The 16631-nt window shown below is 43.6% G+C and overlaps 1 protein-coding gene across 8 annotated transcripts in view; it reads left to right on the plus strand.

Annotated features, from left to right (window-relative positions):
* Positions 1 to 16631, plus strand: part of COL26A1 (collagen type XXVI alpha 1 chain) — a 159616-nt gene that overhangs the window by 25021 nt on the left and 117964 nt on the right. For 6 of the 8 annotated variants that reach the window (XM_082068383.1, XM_082068389.1, XM_082068385.1 and 3 more), the window contains exon 3: positions 7156 to 7259. In XM_082068383.1, the coding sequence (XP_081924509.1) occupies positions 7156 to 7259 (104 nt within the window). The remainder of the gene's footprint in view (positions 1 to 7155; positions 7260 to 16631) is intronic. The other 2 variants (XM_082068384.1, XM_082068388.1) reach the window with 1 other exon arrangement.

Below are 16631 nucleotides of genomic sequence, written 5' to 3' on the forward strand. Positions count from 1 at the left end.
GAAAAGGAGAGCCCCAAGGACAAGCAGCAATGAAGCCAAAGTCACTGAGGTCCTGAGAGCTGTGGGTTGTTAAAGTTATCCCCATCCCAGACATCTCTTATAAGTGGTTGCTTGTTTTTGGGAGTGCATCTGACTTCTGATCACAGAATGAAAACCAGCCACTGAGAAGGATGGATCTTGTGACATGTAACTACTGTGGGCAAGGCTTGATAAGCCTGAGTCACATTGTATGGTTGAGGTCTGATTTCCTGGGCCTACACAATGACCTGCCAATGTTACATTGCCAGAACTTAGATGTGTGAATAATTGGCTTTTTCTTGTTTCAGAGTCAAGCTGAGTTTTTAACACGGACAAAGATTCATTCCCATCGAACAAGATTGTTTCCTCCTTCCCTTCTCTGTATCAGCGTCTCTGTCTTTTCAGGTTTTCTGAAAGTCTAGTGTCTGAGGACGTCGGGCTTACTCTAGGTCTGACAGTGGCAGTTCATGCTCTCTATATCTCTCTGGTTGTTCAGGTAATATGAATATATCTGCTTCCCCTTTGCCAAAAAGACAAACTTAAAGATCTTCTGGCTTTCTCCAGTTGTTCTTCTCCAGTGAGATTTCTGGTGCCTGAGCTTCAAGGGGCAGAGTGGGGGCATAGCCAGATTCATATGGTGTTACATTTGACTATAACCAATGCAAAATGTCCATAAGCCACTGGCATTATTTTAGCTTTATATATTTCTCCCAGCTGCAACTTGAAATAGACTCTTTTAATCTCCTTGTTTACAGGGAGTCAGCCATATCTGGGAGGGCTTTCATTCTGCCAACACCCATTATCAAGCTTCTCACTAGCAAAAGGGACACCAGCCAAAAAAAAAGGCATCTCTCAACCTTGTGGTGACAGCTGAGAGGGGCTCTCTGTTAGACAGACTCTGCTTACAAGCAGACATCAGTGTGGCCAGACGAGGATTTAATCCGTTTCCTGTCTCCCATTCATTCTTGTTGTTTCTTTCCCTTATTGCACAAACTGTAGCTCAGGGTCAAGCCCTTGACAGGGGAGTATCTGTGAGATCCCCAGCCTAGCAGCTTTGCGTCGTGATGTCCTTGCTGTCTGTTCACTTGCTCTTGGGAAGCTGGCAGCTGTACTTCTTTTGCAGGGGTGTCATCTTGGCTGGGATGGGCTGAGCTGCTCTGCTCTTGCCCTCCACCCCAGACTCTTTATTTAGCTTGGGTGCTGAGTTGCTTTGGAGTGCTCTTGGCTGGAGACTTTCCCTCAGCAGATCTGTTCTTGAACTCTCTCCATATGTGTAGTGACGGCTTCAGCTTCTGCGCGCCTTAGGATACGCGTTTGCTTTGTCACACTGCGAAGTGAACAGGCAACTTTCCAGCAGTCTGGCTGAAGCTCCTAGTCTACTTATAAAAATCACATGCCATTTATCTATCTGAAAGAAGGGATAAAGTCTCTAGCTTGGTGTTTCAATGGCAACCTAATATCTGGTCTCCGCTGCCTGGATGGTTGCACCTGGCTCCCAGTAAACCCGTGCAACTGAATTGTAGCCCTGCTCCTGAGTGGTCATTTTGCTGCAGCAGCTGTGGGCTAATGCACAATCCTGTCATGCTTAGGACACCAAGCTCCTGGAAGCTCACAGAGAAGGGTGGTCTCATAGATTAGGCAAGAATTTAAGGCCTGTGTTCAATTGCTGGAGCTTCCATGACTTCCTGTGTCTTCAGTCAAGTGATGCCACCTCGTCTATAAGATGAGAACAGTACTACTTCTATCTTGCTGTGTTTTATGACTTTGAGAATATAACAACTTCTTGCTATACACTAATTGGCCAAAATCAGCCTAATTTTGGTTAGGGTATTTGCATATGACTGTTGTGGTCAGTAAATCTCTGTCTCAGGAGATAAATGAATGTGATGAACCACCTGGCAGATCATGTGCTATTACAGTCTTCAGAAGACAAACCTATATGTTTCACCCTAGAAAAACGCATGTTCTGATTAAGGTTGTGCAAGGTTTTATCCTGCTGTTTTTTTTTGCTGTACTCATTGGTTACATGACTGTTTTATGCTAACCTTTGAGCATCCTTTCTCTGCAGCGCTTTCTGGCTTCAGAAAATCTGGAGATTTCCCTAGAAACCCATATCTGGCTTGGCCAGGAATTGGGCTTACCTGGCCTCTGGACTTTTGCGAGAGCCATTGAAACCCTAAACATGAAGTTAGTGATCTGTGAGCTTCAAACATAACTCAAAGGTGGGAGAGATTGAAGGGGAGAGCATTCTTGCAACACAGCAAATCTGGGCTGTGATGCCTTTTCTAACAGCTAGTTGTGGTATCTTTCTTTCATTATTCTAGCTGGTTTGGCTTATCACATATGCTTTATGCTTTTGATGACATTTTTAATGTCAGAAGGCTACACATCTTGCATGGATCGTTCTTGCTGCTTGGTGTTTCCCAGTGTTGGGTTTTCTATTTTGTTATTTTCATTCAAACTAAGTACATTTGTGCTACCCAAGGGAATTTTTTTTTTTTTTTTTTTACAAGCTAGTTTGCAGAATAACAAAGAAGGAATTCTGCAGGCTCATCTGTTTTGGTCTTTTCTGCTTTTGAAGACTCTATTGCTACAGGGTCAGTAGAAGCTGGGGATCTGTCACCCAGGAGATTGGCCTGTAGCTGATGTTTCTCCTCAGTTTCAAAAGCAGTAATGCCACAGGGAAATCTTTCTCTCTTTCCAGTCAATTGAATAATAAATCCCAGAGATAATTCCAGGGCATTGGGATTGCTATTTGAAGTCTTGTTACACATGAACTCTTTTGTGCTTACTTCCCTTATTTCTTTCCAAGGTGTTCAGTCATATGCTTGGAACAAGATGCCTGCCCTGCCATACACACACGGGTTATAAATGCAGGGTGAACAGTGCTCCTGTGAACGGGATAGGTAGGATCTGGGAGTGTAAGGGATTCGAGCTGTAGTGCAAAGGTGTGTTATCAGGTTTGGGATGGGCGTGGGTGGCTGTGTGCTGCTGGGGGGCACAGGTGGAGGGCCATCTGCTTCACACATTGTGCACAGGCGTCCCCAGGCTGCTAATCGAAGGCCTTTTGATCTTGCTCAGACATGCTGTCTGGCCACTCTTCCTCCTTGCTGGTGGGAAAGTGCAGTGCTGCTCTGCACGAGCACGTGATCCAGGACCTAATGGCTACTCTGGTGGTGTAGAAACATCTGTCTCTGTGTCCATGGTCTCTTTTTTTTCTTTGGACTGAGAACATGTAAATTATTGCTCTGTACAACTTGAGATGGGAAGTGTATAAGATTCTGGTTTCTGGGTTTTAGATGCTTGATAAGTTGTGCAAAAGAGACATGCTCAGAGTAAAATGGTCATCCTTCTCCCTTCTTGCAAAGGCAGGACCTGCACAATTGCCTTCAATACTTCTGTAGCTGCAGGCTTTTTGTCCAGTATATGCAGGAGCATCTTTGAAACTCTTCATTATGTTCTTCCCTGGGGAACTAGTGCTTTTTGGCGTGTCTATAGATCAGGCTATGGGTCCCAAAAGTTAGAGGAAGTCCCATGAGCTTTGTTCTGATCATCTTTTAATACAGAGGGAGCATTTGTTACAACTTAAGATGGATTGTCCCTGTTTGAATATGTTATGTGGCTTCATTGTCAGGAGAGTAGTAGGTAAAAGAAAGCTTAGACTCCTTGGTTTCTGCATTCTTTGCCAGTTAAAAGGGCAAATTCATTCTTCTGGCTATGGTGAAACCCACCGGTAAGGGATGTTGAAACTTTCAACTTGGAACTTGAATGAAAATGCATGGAAGCCTCTGAAGGTCGCTGAGGTCTCCTCAGGCACAAGCTGCAACAGCTGAATGAATCACATCAACAAAACCATCTCTTGTGATGTGGAAACGAGTTTCACGCCTTCCCTCTCATGTGGTCATCGTGTACAAACAGCTTTGTTTGCAAGTGTCAAAGGGCAGGGGAAATCCATAAGGGGGAAGGTATTTCCTGTGTGTGACAGGCTGTCCTGCTTGGGTCATGGCAGAGATCATGCCTTTCTCTTTGACCTGATTTTTTTTTTTTTTTTGAGGCTCTGATCCAAGAATGTGACACTCTTTCCCTTTCTTGTGTCATGTCTGGCTGTTGTGTTCAGTGACACTTTCTTGAGAGCAAGGGGAACGTATCCTTGTGCGCTGAGGCGTGAGACTTGCTGGCTGCTGTCCCTCGATGTGTCCTGACCTCTCCAGTATTTCTAGCGTCATACCCCCAAACTAGTTAATCACCCATCTCATGCTCCTTCCTCAAATTACTGCTTCCTGGACAGTCTCTTACAGAGACACAAGCAAGAGGGTCTCTCTTTCCCAAATGATGGTTGCCCGCAGATGAGCTCCTGTAGCTTGTGTGACGCTGATCAGGCAGTCTCTGAGGATACCAGGTTCTTAATCAGCTCTACTAAGAGCAGTGACTCAAGCTGCTGCTTGAGTTTTGTGCGTTCTTCCCTCAGTGTTGCCTCACTCCCTGGGGTCTTGCTGTGAGCCTCAGCGAACGTGTTGGTAAATGACACTTGGCTTGTGCAGTAGGGTGGCAGGTCCTGGTAGTTTGTGTCTGTGGGAAGCACTTGGCAGCCTCCGCTGAAGGGGACTGGATGCTGAGTGCATCCTTTGGCTGGCTGGGAAGCAAAGAGGTGCAGGTTGTGGCTTATCCTAACCTCTTACTGTGGTTTTGCAGATTTCTATACCAGTGTCTGTGGTCTTGGTGTCATCCAAGGGAAAGGCTTTCCTATTCTGGTACCAGTCCCTTTTTCTGGCTGTTGTGTTTTCCACAGATTTTCATTCTGAGGCTTCTGGTCTTTGACAGGTATATTTTCCTCTCCTTCTTGTATGTTTTCTTCCCTTTCAATTGCAACACTTCAGGTATCAGATAGTACTGAAGCTTTGCTAAAGGAGGGTTGTTGGTTTTTGTTTTCTCCCCTCCTGGAATAGCAGTCAGAAGTCTTTGTGATGATATATTTAACAACAGACCTTGGTGCTATGTCACATGATTGAGCAAAAATGATGTTATGAAGAACAGAGCAGCTTCAGAGCAAATCGGAGCTAGCAAGCTGGGACCACTTCACATGCCTGACTGTGCAATGCTGAACAGAGCTGCAAATGTCAGGACTCTTCCAGGAAATTCAGGGTGGGTGGTAGGCTGTGACAGCTGAGCTCCATGTTTGTCATGTCCTGAGAAGTCCTTGCTCGTTTGAGGATTAAACTATAGTTACTTCCCCGACACAGAACTGCTGCCAAGATTCCAGTCTGGCTCAAGGCACTCTCCACACTTCATAATGAAGTTTGAGAGAGCTTTAACATCCTGGTGTTGGCAGAAACATGGTTTTAAAATCACGGTGTGGTTGGAGACTAGTTGGCTCTGGACACTGGTAACAGGGCTGGAGACTTTCATCTCAAGGTCAAATCCAACTGTGGTGTTAGTGACAAAGTCATGAACTCCTGACTGATGGTTTGGGGCTTATGTGTGGAAAGATGTCTTGAGTCCAACGCCAGGGCTGAGAGTTGGGAGGCTTGGGTTCAGTTCCTGAACTTTGTCTTGCTAAGGGTCTTGCAGAACAGCTTTGGCACTTAAAACCTTTGTGTTTTAGGTCTCTCTGTGCAAAAGCACTGAAGGTCTACCTACATGAATGTGGTGCCAAGTCCTCACGCTCACTCATCACTGCAAACTCCTGAATACCAGTGGATGCAGAGGTGCAGAGAACTAGGTGGGACGAGCTGGCTCTGTCCAGCCTGTGTTAGACAAGTGCCTGGATCACAGTTGCCAGTATTAGCAGTAACTGGCGTGCTTTTTGGCAACTCTGAGGGTGAGGACGTAATGTTCTCAGGAGACAACGTTGCTTTCCCATCGCTGCGATGCTGTTCCAAGTGCAGGCGGCCATGTGCTCAGGAGGAAACTTGTGCGGCCCTTGCCTCCAGTGGCTATAGGAGAAGCTGATTTCTGTGTCTGGCAACTGACATCAATAATCAGGAACAGCTTACTGAGAAATTAATTTCCTAAAGACTGTGTTAACCACGACTGAGTTGCTGCTTGCCTTCCAAGACATACATGGGCAGCCTCTCCTGGCAAGCCTTTGTTACTGCTATTCGGAGTAACTGCACCAATGTCCCTACAGTGCCATCCTGGATGCACAGCTGCGCCTGCTGCCGCTCAGAGGGGTTTTGGGTGAGATTCCTGTGACTTATAGCTCCATCTCAGCCTTGTGCCTGCTGAGCGAGGGGCAGCTCTTGGCACTGCGGAACAAGGAGACCTGAGTGCCTGGGGCTTGTGTCTGCCTGACCCTGAGAGGGAAGCATAAAGCTGCAACGCTGTAATCCCAAAGCTTCAGCCTCTCCCTGTGTGTGCCACATTCCTTTGGTTGTTAAATAAGGGTAGGAATTTGAAGGGGAGCTTGTAGAGTACAACTTCTGTGTTTGCTTTCATGTTCGTGAGCAGCAGCAGTGACTTCTCTGGCTGTATGCTGGGAAAACTCTGATTTGCCAGCTTTCCAAGCCTGCTGTTTGAAAATAAAAGTTGGCAGTTATGCAACTCTCCGTTTTGCATTCACTTCAGAATCTCTGGTCCTTTGCATGGGTTTGTTTGTGTCTGCAGGGAGCCTTCTAGTTTCTAGTTGGGCATGGCAGCACTTGTGCTTTTTTTTTTCGCCCTTTTTCTTTTGGGACTGTGGGTGTGCTGGTTGCAGAATGCAGAGCTAACAAATGTGTCCTGCAGAACATCAGCTGTGGTGAGGAAGGGTGTAACCCTATTTCAGGTAGAAGAAACTGAGGCATAGATCAGCTAGCCGGAAAAAAGGCTCCATGCAAATCATCAGTGTAGTGTGTAGTGATGATCTTTGTCATGCTGATGTATCAATACACCCCAGATCCAAGTAGTGGGGCTGGGAGAAGGGAAGACACCAGAGAGATTTAAGCAATATTTGTGACAGCAATGTTTTGAAAACTCTGTTAGTACTGAGTGAAGAAAGGCCAATGTCAGCTTTTGTTCAATGTTGGAAAAATCCACATAGAGGCAGAGTGAGGTAAGTCAGAACCATCGTCTCTGCTACTTGCAATGACTTGGTAGTGATGAGACCTGCACTGCCCTTAAGTACTTAAGTGCATTTTACTGACTTCTTGTTTGTGTTAGTTACAGGACTCTCATCAGGCCCACGTACAAAATGTCCTACCGAACTGTGACCACGCTGGAGTGGAGGTGCTGTCCTGGCTTCACGGGGAGCAACTGTGAAGAGGGTAAGTTATCCAGCAATGCATCTGCCCTTACAGAGCAGCGAGGGGATGTGTGGATGGACCGGCTGCGTTGAGCTGGGTTTTGTTCCTTAATTTGCTCTACACCTCTCAAACACAGGAACAAATCACCTGTTTTCTTCACTCCCCGTCATTCTCTGAATGTTCACACGCAAGCTCCTACAGATGGTCTTGGAAAGCAGGCCATACTGAATGCCTGCAAAGAAGCCTGAACAAGAAGGGGAAAGAAATGAAGAAAGGGGTACTCAGGGATGACCTGTTTATAGATGTGCTCATTCGTGGTGTCCTCATTGCACAGTCCTTCAGAAAACATGCTTTCCCCATGTCAGTGTGTTATCTTCTCCACATCCTGCTGTCATTGCCATCAGTTGCTGTAGCTGATGAAAGTTGGTCCCTGGATGGCTGCTTGTAAGAGTCACGTCTGTAAGGTCTGGACACAAAAACATTTGTTCCCAGGGAGACTTGAATTAAATTAGGCACCTTTTGTTCCCCTTCCCACCCACCTCTTGTCTACTAGTGCAACATTGAGGTTGCACAGTTCATGTGAAAACACAGTTCTGGGTTTTGTACCTGGTCTTTCACATGGAGGAAAACAGGGTTCTTTTCAGAGCACGAAGAAAGGCCTTTTCTTATCATGAGGGATGCCCCAAAAGGGCATGTTTTGCATTTTCCTTCCTGATGTTTTCTGCTTTACCTGTTGGTTCTGGGGCTTTGAAACAAGTCCTGCTTTTATATCAGGTTTCAGATTTAGGCACTAAGGCACCTGCTGAATCTGTGCTTTAAGTGTTCATGGCTTACGAATGAGAAATTAAGCCTTGAGTCTTCTGTTTGTTTTCATTAATTCACCACTACCTGTCTCTGCTGGCTGGGGAAGGGTCATTGGGGTGCCCAGCATCTCTAAGACTGTTGTTTGTAGCTGCACCTCCTTTTCTTTGTGCTGTCATATCTCAATTCTAATCACACAATTTAAGCAGATCTCTAACTAGGAAGTTCTCTCCTTACAGTCACAAAGAATGATGGTCGCAGACAGCAGCTTGCTTCAGGCTGCTGAGGAAACAATAGTTTCCCAGAAGCTCAACAAAAGCCTTAAAAAGTGGCAAGGCTACTCTGAATTGCAGGACTGAGATTTGCATTATAGCATGCTGCTGAAAGTGAGCCTGGGAAAGAGAAGCTGCTGTGTGCCGCTTGGGCTTTTACCTGTCACTGCAGGGGAGAGGGACGCTAAGGATTGTGGCAGAACTGCTAATTCCAACATAGCTGCAGCTCAGCCTGGCGGAGGATCTGCCGAGGAGCCTGTGTGTGCAGCCGCTTCGTGCCTGTAGGTTTGGACAGGTGTGAGCGATTACAGCTTAGTGGTGCTGCTGGTGTAAAGGAGAGAATCCAGCTCCCTCCCGCAGTGCCAGATCTGTCTCAGCAGAGTTCAGTGGAAATAAAAAGCCAACATAAGCTTGTTGGAGAAAATCAGCAGCGATCTCACAGGAGCAGGTCTGTGGAACAAGGTGACAATTTTATGCAGTCAGTTCTCAAGGTGGAACTGTTCTTTTGGGCTTGGATACGGTCTGTGGAGTGTGAGCAGAAAGCCAGTAGCAAGCCCTCACTTTCATGTGTGAGTTCCATTTTACCTTTTTTCTCTCTAAAACATTTGGCACTACTGACATTCCCATATTCTTGAAAGGAGAAGGAATTTAAAATAAATAATGAAATCCATTTCTAGTACAACAGGGTTGTGCCACTTAATTTCTAGCAGCAGTATTGACACTAGTGGTGTGCATAGCACCTCAGGCTGCCCAGAGGCATCAATTTTAAAACTGAAGTATTTACTTGCTCTTTATGTTAATCCTTAATGTTAATGTAACTTAGAATTGTAAGTAAAAGAGGCTGAAAAGAGTGTGTTAGGTTTTTTTGGCAACATGATATAAAGCCTTTTGTGCTCTTTCTGTGCTCTCTCCTACTGCAGATTCGGTTCCTCTGCGAGGGTAGGATGCTCACGTCTGTGTGGGTCCTTCCTGGAAACAGCAGACAAAAGAAAACAAAACTAAACCAAAAGAAAACAAAACTAAATTGAACCAAAACAAAACCAGTACAATTATGAAGTCACAGTGAATTCACAGGGTAGACTCTCAAAATGCTTTAATTTTTTTAAAATTAGATTTCACCTCAATATTTCATTTCGCTTGTGTGCGCAGCTGGTGCTTCTGAAGTTGATGTGAGGTAGGTATGATTGACGGCAGATTTGACCTGCACTATTTTTAATCTGCCTCCTTGCTGTGTTGCAAATGCTCTAATTCTCTGACAGTCGCTATTGTTCTCCACTGTCAGCAGAACGGCAACTGCAGTGGTGCTGAGCTGCCATTTCAAGATGTCTCCTGTTTCCAGAGACTGAAGGAAAGTTTTCTTTCCCCATGGGCCTTGGAACAGGAAGGTTGTATTATCATGAGTAGGACAGACGAAGCCAGGAGATAATGGATTGATCAAGCACGGAGAGAACTCTTAGTTGTGTGTTCATGGGCACGCTCTGGGGTCCCTCCTTCAGACTAAAGGTTGTTTTTTGCATCTTGAGGCTTTTGAGACACCCCATCTCCTTTAATCCCTGGCGAGCAGGGCTGATACTTGTTCCTTTTTTTGCCCTGTTCTGGAACAGTGTCTTTGGGGGAGCCACTGTAGCCTGTCTGGAGGATGGATTATTTTTACTAGCTGTCTTTTTATGAGGCCTTCCTTGCCCTTTTAAAATTTCTTTTAGCATTTAATGGGGGGAAGATAAGACAGTGGGAGGGTGAACGAAGGAAACCAAGTCAAAGAACTCGCAATCATTCAAAGGCTGCAGAGCAGCTATTTCTGACATACGTATTTTTTGTGTTATCTCCCAAATGGCAGGCCACCTTTTCTTTTGCAAAGAAGATGATCCAGCAAGGATCTCTAGCCCCAAATTATAGCAGGCTCCTGATGAGACTGGCTTGCTGTAATACACCTTCAATGAGAAAACTCTTCTTCCACAATAACGTACTGTGCACCAATAGAGCAAGCTATTAAATGCAATTTGAGTATTACAAAGTGTCTCAACCCTTGGCTAATAAGTTTAGCTTGAGAAAGTAACCACTTAACTGTCACCAGCTGGCAGGCACCTACATTAATGCTGAAAGCTGCACATTGTTTAGATTTAAATTATCTTGGGAATTTAACTCTTGCATTGTAGCTGATAAAGAGCAGCACCATGTGGAGAAAGCCCAGCTCTAAAAGTGGGTGGAGATTTTGCTACTCAGTGGGGTATTAATTTACTGAGGTGGGGATGGCTGCTTCCAATCTGTTTCCTTTTCAAGTTGATGCTGCTTGGGGCTCTCCCCTTTTCCCTTCATTGCTTTGCCCTCAACCAAGGGTATGTCAACATTTGAAAGGTCTCTAATTCCGTTATTGTTTTTCTAGAACTGTGACCAGCTAGTTGACTAGATACTTAAAAATCACCAGCTGTACCAGGGCTTCCCAAAGGGTTTCTTGCAGCTTTCTTGGATGGAAAAAGAGACTTCATGCAAACAAGTCTGGTGAATTTAACTGTCAGTAGATACTAATTTTTATTTTTCAGTTTCAGGATTTTTTTGTTTTGTTTAAACTGGAGCCCAAGCCTAGGACAGGAAATTAATCCACTGAGCCACCCAGTCTACTGACTGCTGATATAAAGAACATATGGATGAGGGCAGTGCAGAGGTGAAGTGGTATAGCTATTGCAATCATGCATCAAGCTGATTGATTTGAATCCAAGATGATGCTGACATTTCAACTCGGCCTTTTTTCTATATGGCTGAAAGTTCAAAGGCAAGTGAAATCTCTCAGGAGAGGAAAAGTGTCCCTCACAAGTTCAGGGGCTCAGCACTGCCCTAGAGCTCTCCAGCTAGGCACGGTCTTATTTCACTTCAAAAATCTAACACAGATCTCTTCTTTCTTTGTTTCTATTGCTTGAATTTGGGACAGTAGCCAATATCCTATTTACTGTTTACCCCAGAAGCAGATGGATGGTAGACAGCTTAGCTGTTTGGGCAGGAAACAGCTCCAAGCATAACCTTAGCACCTCTAAAGTGATGCCATTGTGATTATAAGCTTTTTTTTTCTTTTCCTTTTTTTTTTTGCTTTGTATTAGAATACAAGTAGGATATGTCTTGTTCAAGTAATGGTTTAATTTGAGAGCTTCACCCCCCATTTCAGTTCTTGGAATATTTTAATCTACTTTTAATAACTATTGTTTGCATCTTGTCATCCTGATATTTTTCAAACCTCTTAGATTCCCATGTGTTCCCAGTCTTCAAAGCAGCATAAGCAAATGAGGACTTTTCTTTCACTATGGTAGAGTGCAAAAGCCCTCTCCTTTTTTCTTGTTTGTTCACGAAGTTTCTTGGTCTCAGGAGGAAAGATGCAGAACAACACTGCCAGGAAAACCTCATACTAGCAAATGCAATTCTGATACAAAATTCGATGAGGCCGTGAGAATGAACATCAGAACTAGAGACCTTAAAATGTCTGAAAGCCCATTAGAGTGCTCTAGAAGAAAGGGTACTCAAAGTGGTGTTGATGGGACTTCACTTCTCCAGGTCTTGGTTTGCTCCCCTGTGGTGAACAGTTAAATGTAGAACTGTTACTCTCTGAGAAAATACAATGTGAAGGTTATGGACTAACATTTCCTGTGATATCACAGTAGTTCTCTTTACGAGTTGAGCTTGTGTGAGGTTTTCCCTTTTGTCAAGTACTTTAGTTCCTTCTTGTTTTTCCCACTTCCTTGTAGCCACTGTCTGGAAGCAAGGAGCTGAGTCTGTGTATCACATGCAGTGAGTAGCAGAACGTTTTTCATCTTGCCCTTAGAAACCATGAAAATGTAAGAGAAGGCAACTGGGGGTCAAGAGAGGCATAGTCCTCTCTGTTCCTAGTACGGCGATGTTTTCCGACTTTGGCAGAGTCCGGATCCTGTCATAATCAAAGCAAAAGCTTCCATCTGAGCAGCGAGATTCTTTCAGGGTGGTTATCTGGGTGCTCTCTGGGTAGCAGGACAGTTCTGTGCTGCACATGTGTTGCAAACAGAGGTACCTTCCTCTCAAGTTTGCATCTAGCACAAACCTTTATACATTTGTAGTTCTCTACTAGAGACTGGCTCATTAATTCCTTCAGTGAAATGTGACTTTGCTTTCATGTTGAGACCTTTGTTTCAAAGTCCAACATTTGGGTCCCACGTAGCAAAGTTGCTTCTAAAAATATCTTCTAATTCCAAAGTTTATTGCTTATTAGATAATTATATGAATACATGTTATAGACTATTAAATGCAACCTGAATTTCCTAATTATCTAGTTAGTAAAGCAGTTAGTAAGTAGGTAGTAAAATGTGGTAACTAACTCTTCAAAAATTTTTCATGAAAAAAAGTCAAAACATGTCAGTCACCTTTGATGGAACTGCTGATGCATGAAAGTGACTTTCTGAGCAGTGACGTTTGTGTACCTATAGTACGCAGGTATTGAACAGTATCTACCCTGATATTTTCTTCCATAGCATATGCCGCCTCCTCCTACATATGTTACGCCTCATTCTGCTTGTGTTTCTGGTGGCTTCTCCAATATAAGGCAGAAGATCCACCAGAAGTTTCCCAAACTATTCTCTATGTCACCCAGTTCCCATCCCCTCCTATCACCATGCTGACCGTTCAGCAACCTCTGGCTTCAGACACAATGTTTGTCACCCTTGATCACATTTTCTGAGGAGTTCCTGGAGTGTGTGGTCACTGTTGGAAGAATTTGCAGCCTGCTGAGAGTGCTTTCTGGCATCAGTGCTGTGTGACTCCTTGAACAATTTCTAAATGTTCATCTTCTCTTTTGATACAGTCAAAAAACCCACCAACAACAAAAAAAAAAGACCCTGTCAGATTTCCAAAGATTTTGACAATGCATTCCAGCATCTGAGTAGTTTCATTTTTTTGGACATTTTTAATCTGAACAGGGAGAATTTTATTCAGCACCTAATGTCAAAATATTTAGAGTGCTAAACATCTGCAGATGTTATCTTAACATAATTAGAAAAGCTGTACACTGCACTGTTACATTGTCCCAATTTTTTTAGCTCCCATCAAATTACTGTGCTATGTAGATAGTCTTTTTTTATGTGGATAAACTATTTGATTGCATTCTTTTCTTCATTTCACACTTTGAGTACTTAGGATCTTGTAAAGAATATAAAGGGTAGTCATCCTTAAGCACTTGTCGAAGCAGATAAACAACTAGGAAAAGGTCTGTGTTCTGGGATGCTTTGCCATGTCAAAATGGGATTGCAAGGAATTGTGATGCAGGTGGAATTGAGATTGTGAGCCCAGGAGTAGGAACAGAGACCAGTTTGCCAGAGCAAGTTTGAGATTGGTTTCATGTTTTGTAGAAGACTTCAAGGTGAATGGGAGAGGTAGGCATCCAATTCCCATGCTGCTGAAGCCTAGACATTGTTATTATTCAATTCCTTGTTATTAAAGGGCGACCAAAGGTGTTCTGAATAATTTTTAGTAGAGTAGAATTTCAGTTTAACAGGGAGAAGTGCTGGACAAAAGCTTGTTCAGTGCATGTCACTGCAACCCCATGTCTTCTCTATGTGAACCAGTTAGCAGGATAAAGGCAGCAAAGTGAGTACAGCTCCAGGAATGTATATTAGATGGGGCAGCTTTGAAATGCACAGTTCACTCAAAAGAAACCCTGTGTTCTGAGTAGTAAGGGTTCAGACTCTGTCAGTTTGGGCAGAGGTGTCAAATGGAATTGTACCAGGGACAGTTTTCAGTCCAGCATGGCTTGCTATTTCATTTTAAAGTTGATGTAAGGAATGGATAGAGCCCTCTAATCAGATTAGAGTGTTAGAGGCTGAGCAGTATTGGGAATACATGGTACACTAGGGTTAAAATGCAGGCAAATCTTGATTAAATTGTAGAGTTGGGCAGAAATCTACCCAAGTGAGATTTTGTCAAAGACAGTCAGAGGCTGGAATAATCAAATGCACAGATTTTGAATGGAAGGAGACTCTAAAGGTAGCAGGATCCTGAGAGACAACAGAGTTTGTGGAAGATGGTAGAATGGAGCTCTGCTCTAAACTCAGGAGAAAAAATGCCATCCTGGAGTCTGCTGCTACAAATACTCTGACCAGGTTTAATGTTTACTACTAATGCATCTATGAGACTGCCAGACACATTTAAATTCTTATGTAAGTTTATGGATAGGGTTGCCTGCCTGTGTTTGTGTCAGTGTTTCTCAGAGAGGTCACATTTCAGCATTTACAGTAACTTCAGCCTTGTTACCGCTTAATTCTTGTGAAAGCTACTCCTAGTTTGGTGTTGCACAGCTGAGTCCCACAATCTTAAATACCATAAGGGATGTGCCGCATCTGTGAAGTAGTATTTGGCTGGGAAAGGAATTGTAGTTGATGGGATTTGAATGTCATACTGTTAAATAATTACATTGGTTAACTTTGATTAAAAAGTAGTTAGTAGGTGTATGTTATATATGCAAATGAAAATAGCATCAGCACAAATGAGCTTTTCTAGAAATAACATAATTGGTAGTCATTAAGGGCTAACTCATGGCTTTCAAACACTGGAAAAGGAGGTGAAGACTCAGTCTAATGACTACGTGTGATTACAAAGAGTAGGAAGTGTCTAATCAGTCCCAAAACAAGCATAGCATTGCAAGATACCCTGATTGTCACTGCAGCATAAAGAACACTTGTTGGATGGGTCTTTAGCAACCTTATAGTAACTAAATAAATAAAAGCTGGGAACAACTTGCTGGTGAACTTTCTGTAGTAATCAGCAATGATTCTACATACCATGAGCTGGATTTCAAACAACATTTAATAAAAGACTTCATCAAGCTGTGTAAGAGTGAAATATCACAATTTAAACAGGTTGTACTAGGTCCCTCAACTACCGAAGCAGGAAAGAGATTAAGGAATGGCTCTGTGAAAATCCCCTATCACGAAATTCACTAAAGACTGATAAATTTTATTCTGGACTTATATACCGCTTGCTTGGGCTCCTGAGTTGTCTCCTCCTTGGATAGTGCATCCAAATCCACAAGTAACAAGCAAGTTTGCATTTCATTTTGAGCCCAGCAGGCATACGGCAATGAGGTTACAAGACCTTTCCAAGTGAGCCTGGAGGGACTTGTTGGCTAGAGTTTGGATTTCTGGCAAGCTCTTTTCTGTAATAAACTCAGGGTTCAGTCCCCGGCCTCTTATAGATACTGAGCACTGTTGCGTGTCTCTGGATAATCAGTCACTGGAAAGGCACAGATGTTTCAAGATGCGTAGCAATGGGTGCACTATATAAGAAAGGCAACATCAGGGTCATACTACAGATGCAACCACATCTTACATGTGTTCTTTCTTCCCAGGAAAATTGTTGTAACGTTTGCGGTTTTCTGGTTGCTAATACCATCAAATGAATAACGCAAAAACTAATAATGCTTGTGACTTTTTATGTGCTGTTCATTAAACCTTGCGATGCTGTGGATGGCTGGTGCCTCTGCTGCAGACAGATCTCGTGAAAGAGCATCACAGTAATTAATAGACTGGGGTGCAGTGACAGTGGCTTAAATTAATTTGGGTGGCAATTCTAACAAAGTCAGAAGGGTTATAGAAAATATGGGTCTAGAAGATGTTCTAGTCCTTACCTGGTTGTGGAGGTGCTAAGAGATGGTTGAAGAAATTCCTGCATTTTCTGTTTCTTTTCCTGTAAATGGAAAGCACTGCTTGTTACACAAGGATAAAAGAGAAGAAAACAGACCCAGTGAGGGTTTGGAATTTGGTGTTTAATTTGTTTGTAAAGGGTGACTTTTGTAGCAATTATGCTGAAGAAGTCTTTGGTGTGTATCCACTGCAGGAAGTGTGGGGGCCTTTGATTGCTAGGTGGTCTCATTCTAAACCTTGAGGAACATTCATGGCAGATGGACTTTAATGAGAATACTTCTGCTGCCAGTGACCGTGTTGAATGTGACTCCCCGGATCGAGGGCTAGAGGTTTATGTTGAAGGTGCTGGCTCTTGTTCTCATGGAGAGCATTTTCTAGAGCACGAGCTGTAGAAACTGCTGTGGTACCTTTGAGAAACTGATGGGAATTGTGAAGTGTCTGGGTTAATTAGTTCTTCTCTGGTGGCTGATTTGGGCGACGGACACAAACCTGTTGCTGTTGTCAGCCAGTGTTTTTTAGCTTCAGTGGCAAAGGCCCTTGCTTAAGTAACAGAGGTTCTGGTTTTCTCTTTACTGGCTCATAGTATTTGTGTAGTGATGGCTCCAAATGCTGCAGCTAGTTGGATTGCTGCAGGGTTTTACACTGTAAAATATTATAGCTCATTAAATAAG

The sequence above is a fragment of the Streptopelia decaocto genome (genome assembly GCF_964273445.1).
Source record: "Streptopelia decaocto genome assembly, chromosome: 18".
NCBI classification, from domain to species: Eukaryota; Metazoa; Chordata; class Aves; order Columbiformes; family Columbidae; genus Streptopelia; species Streptopelia decaocto.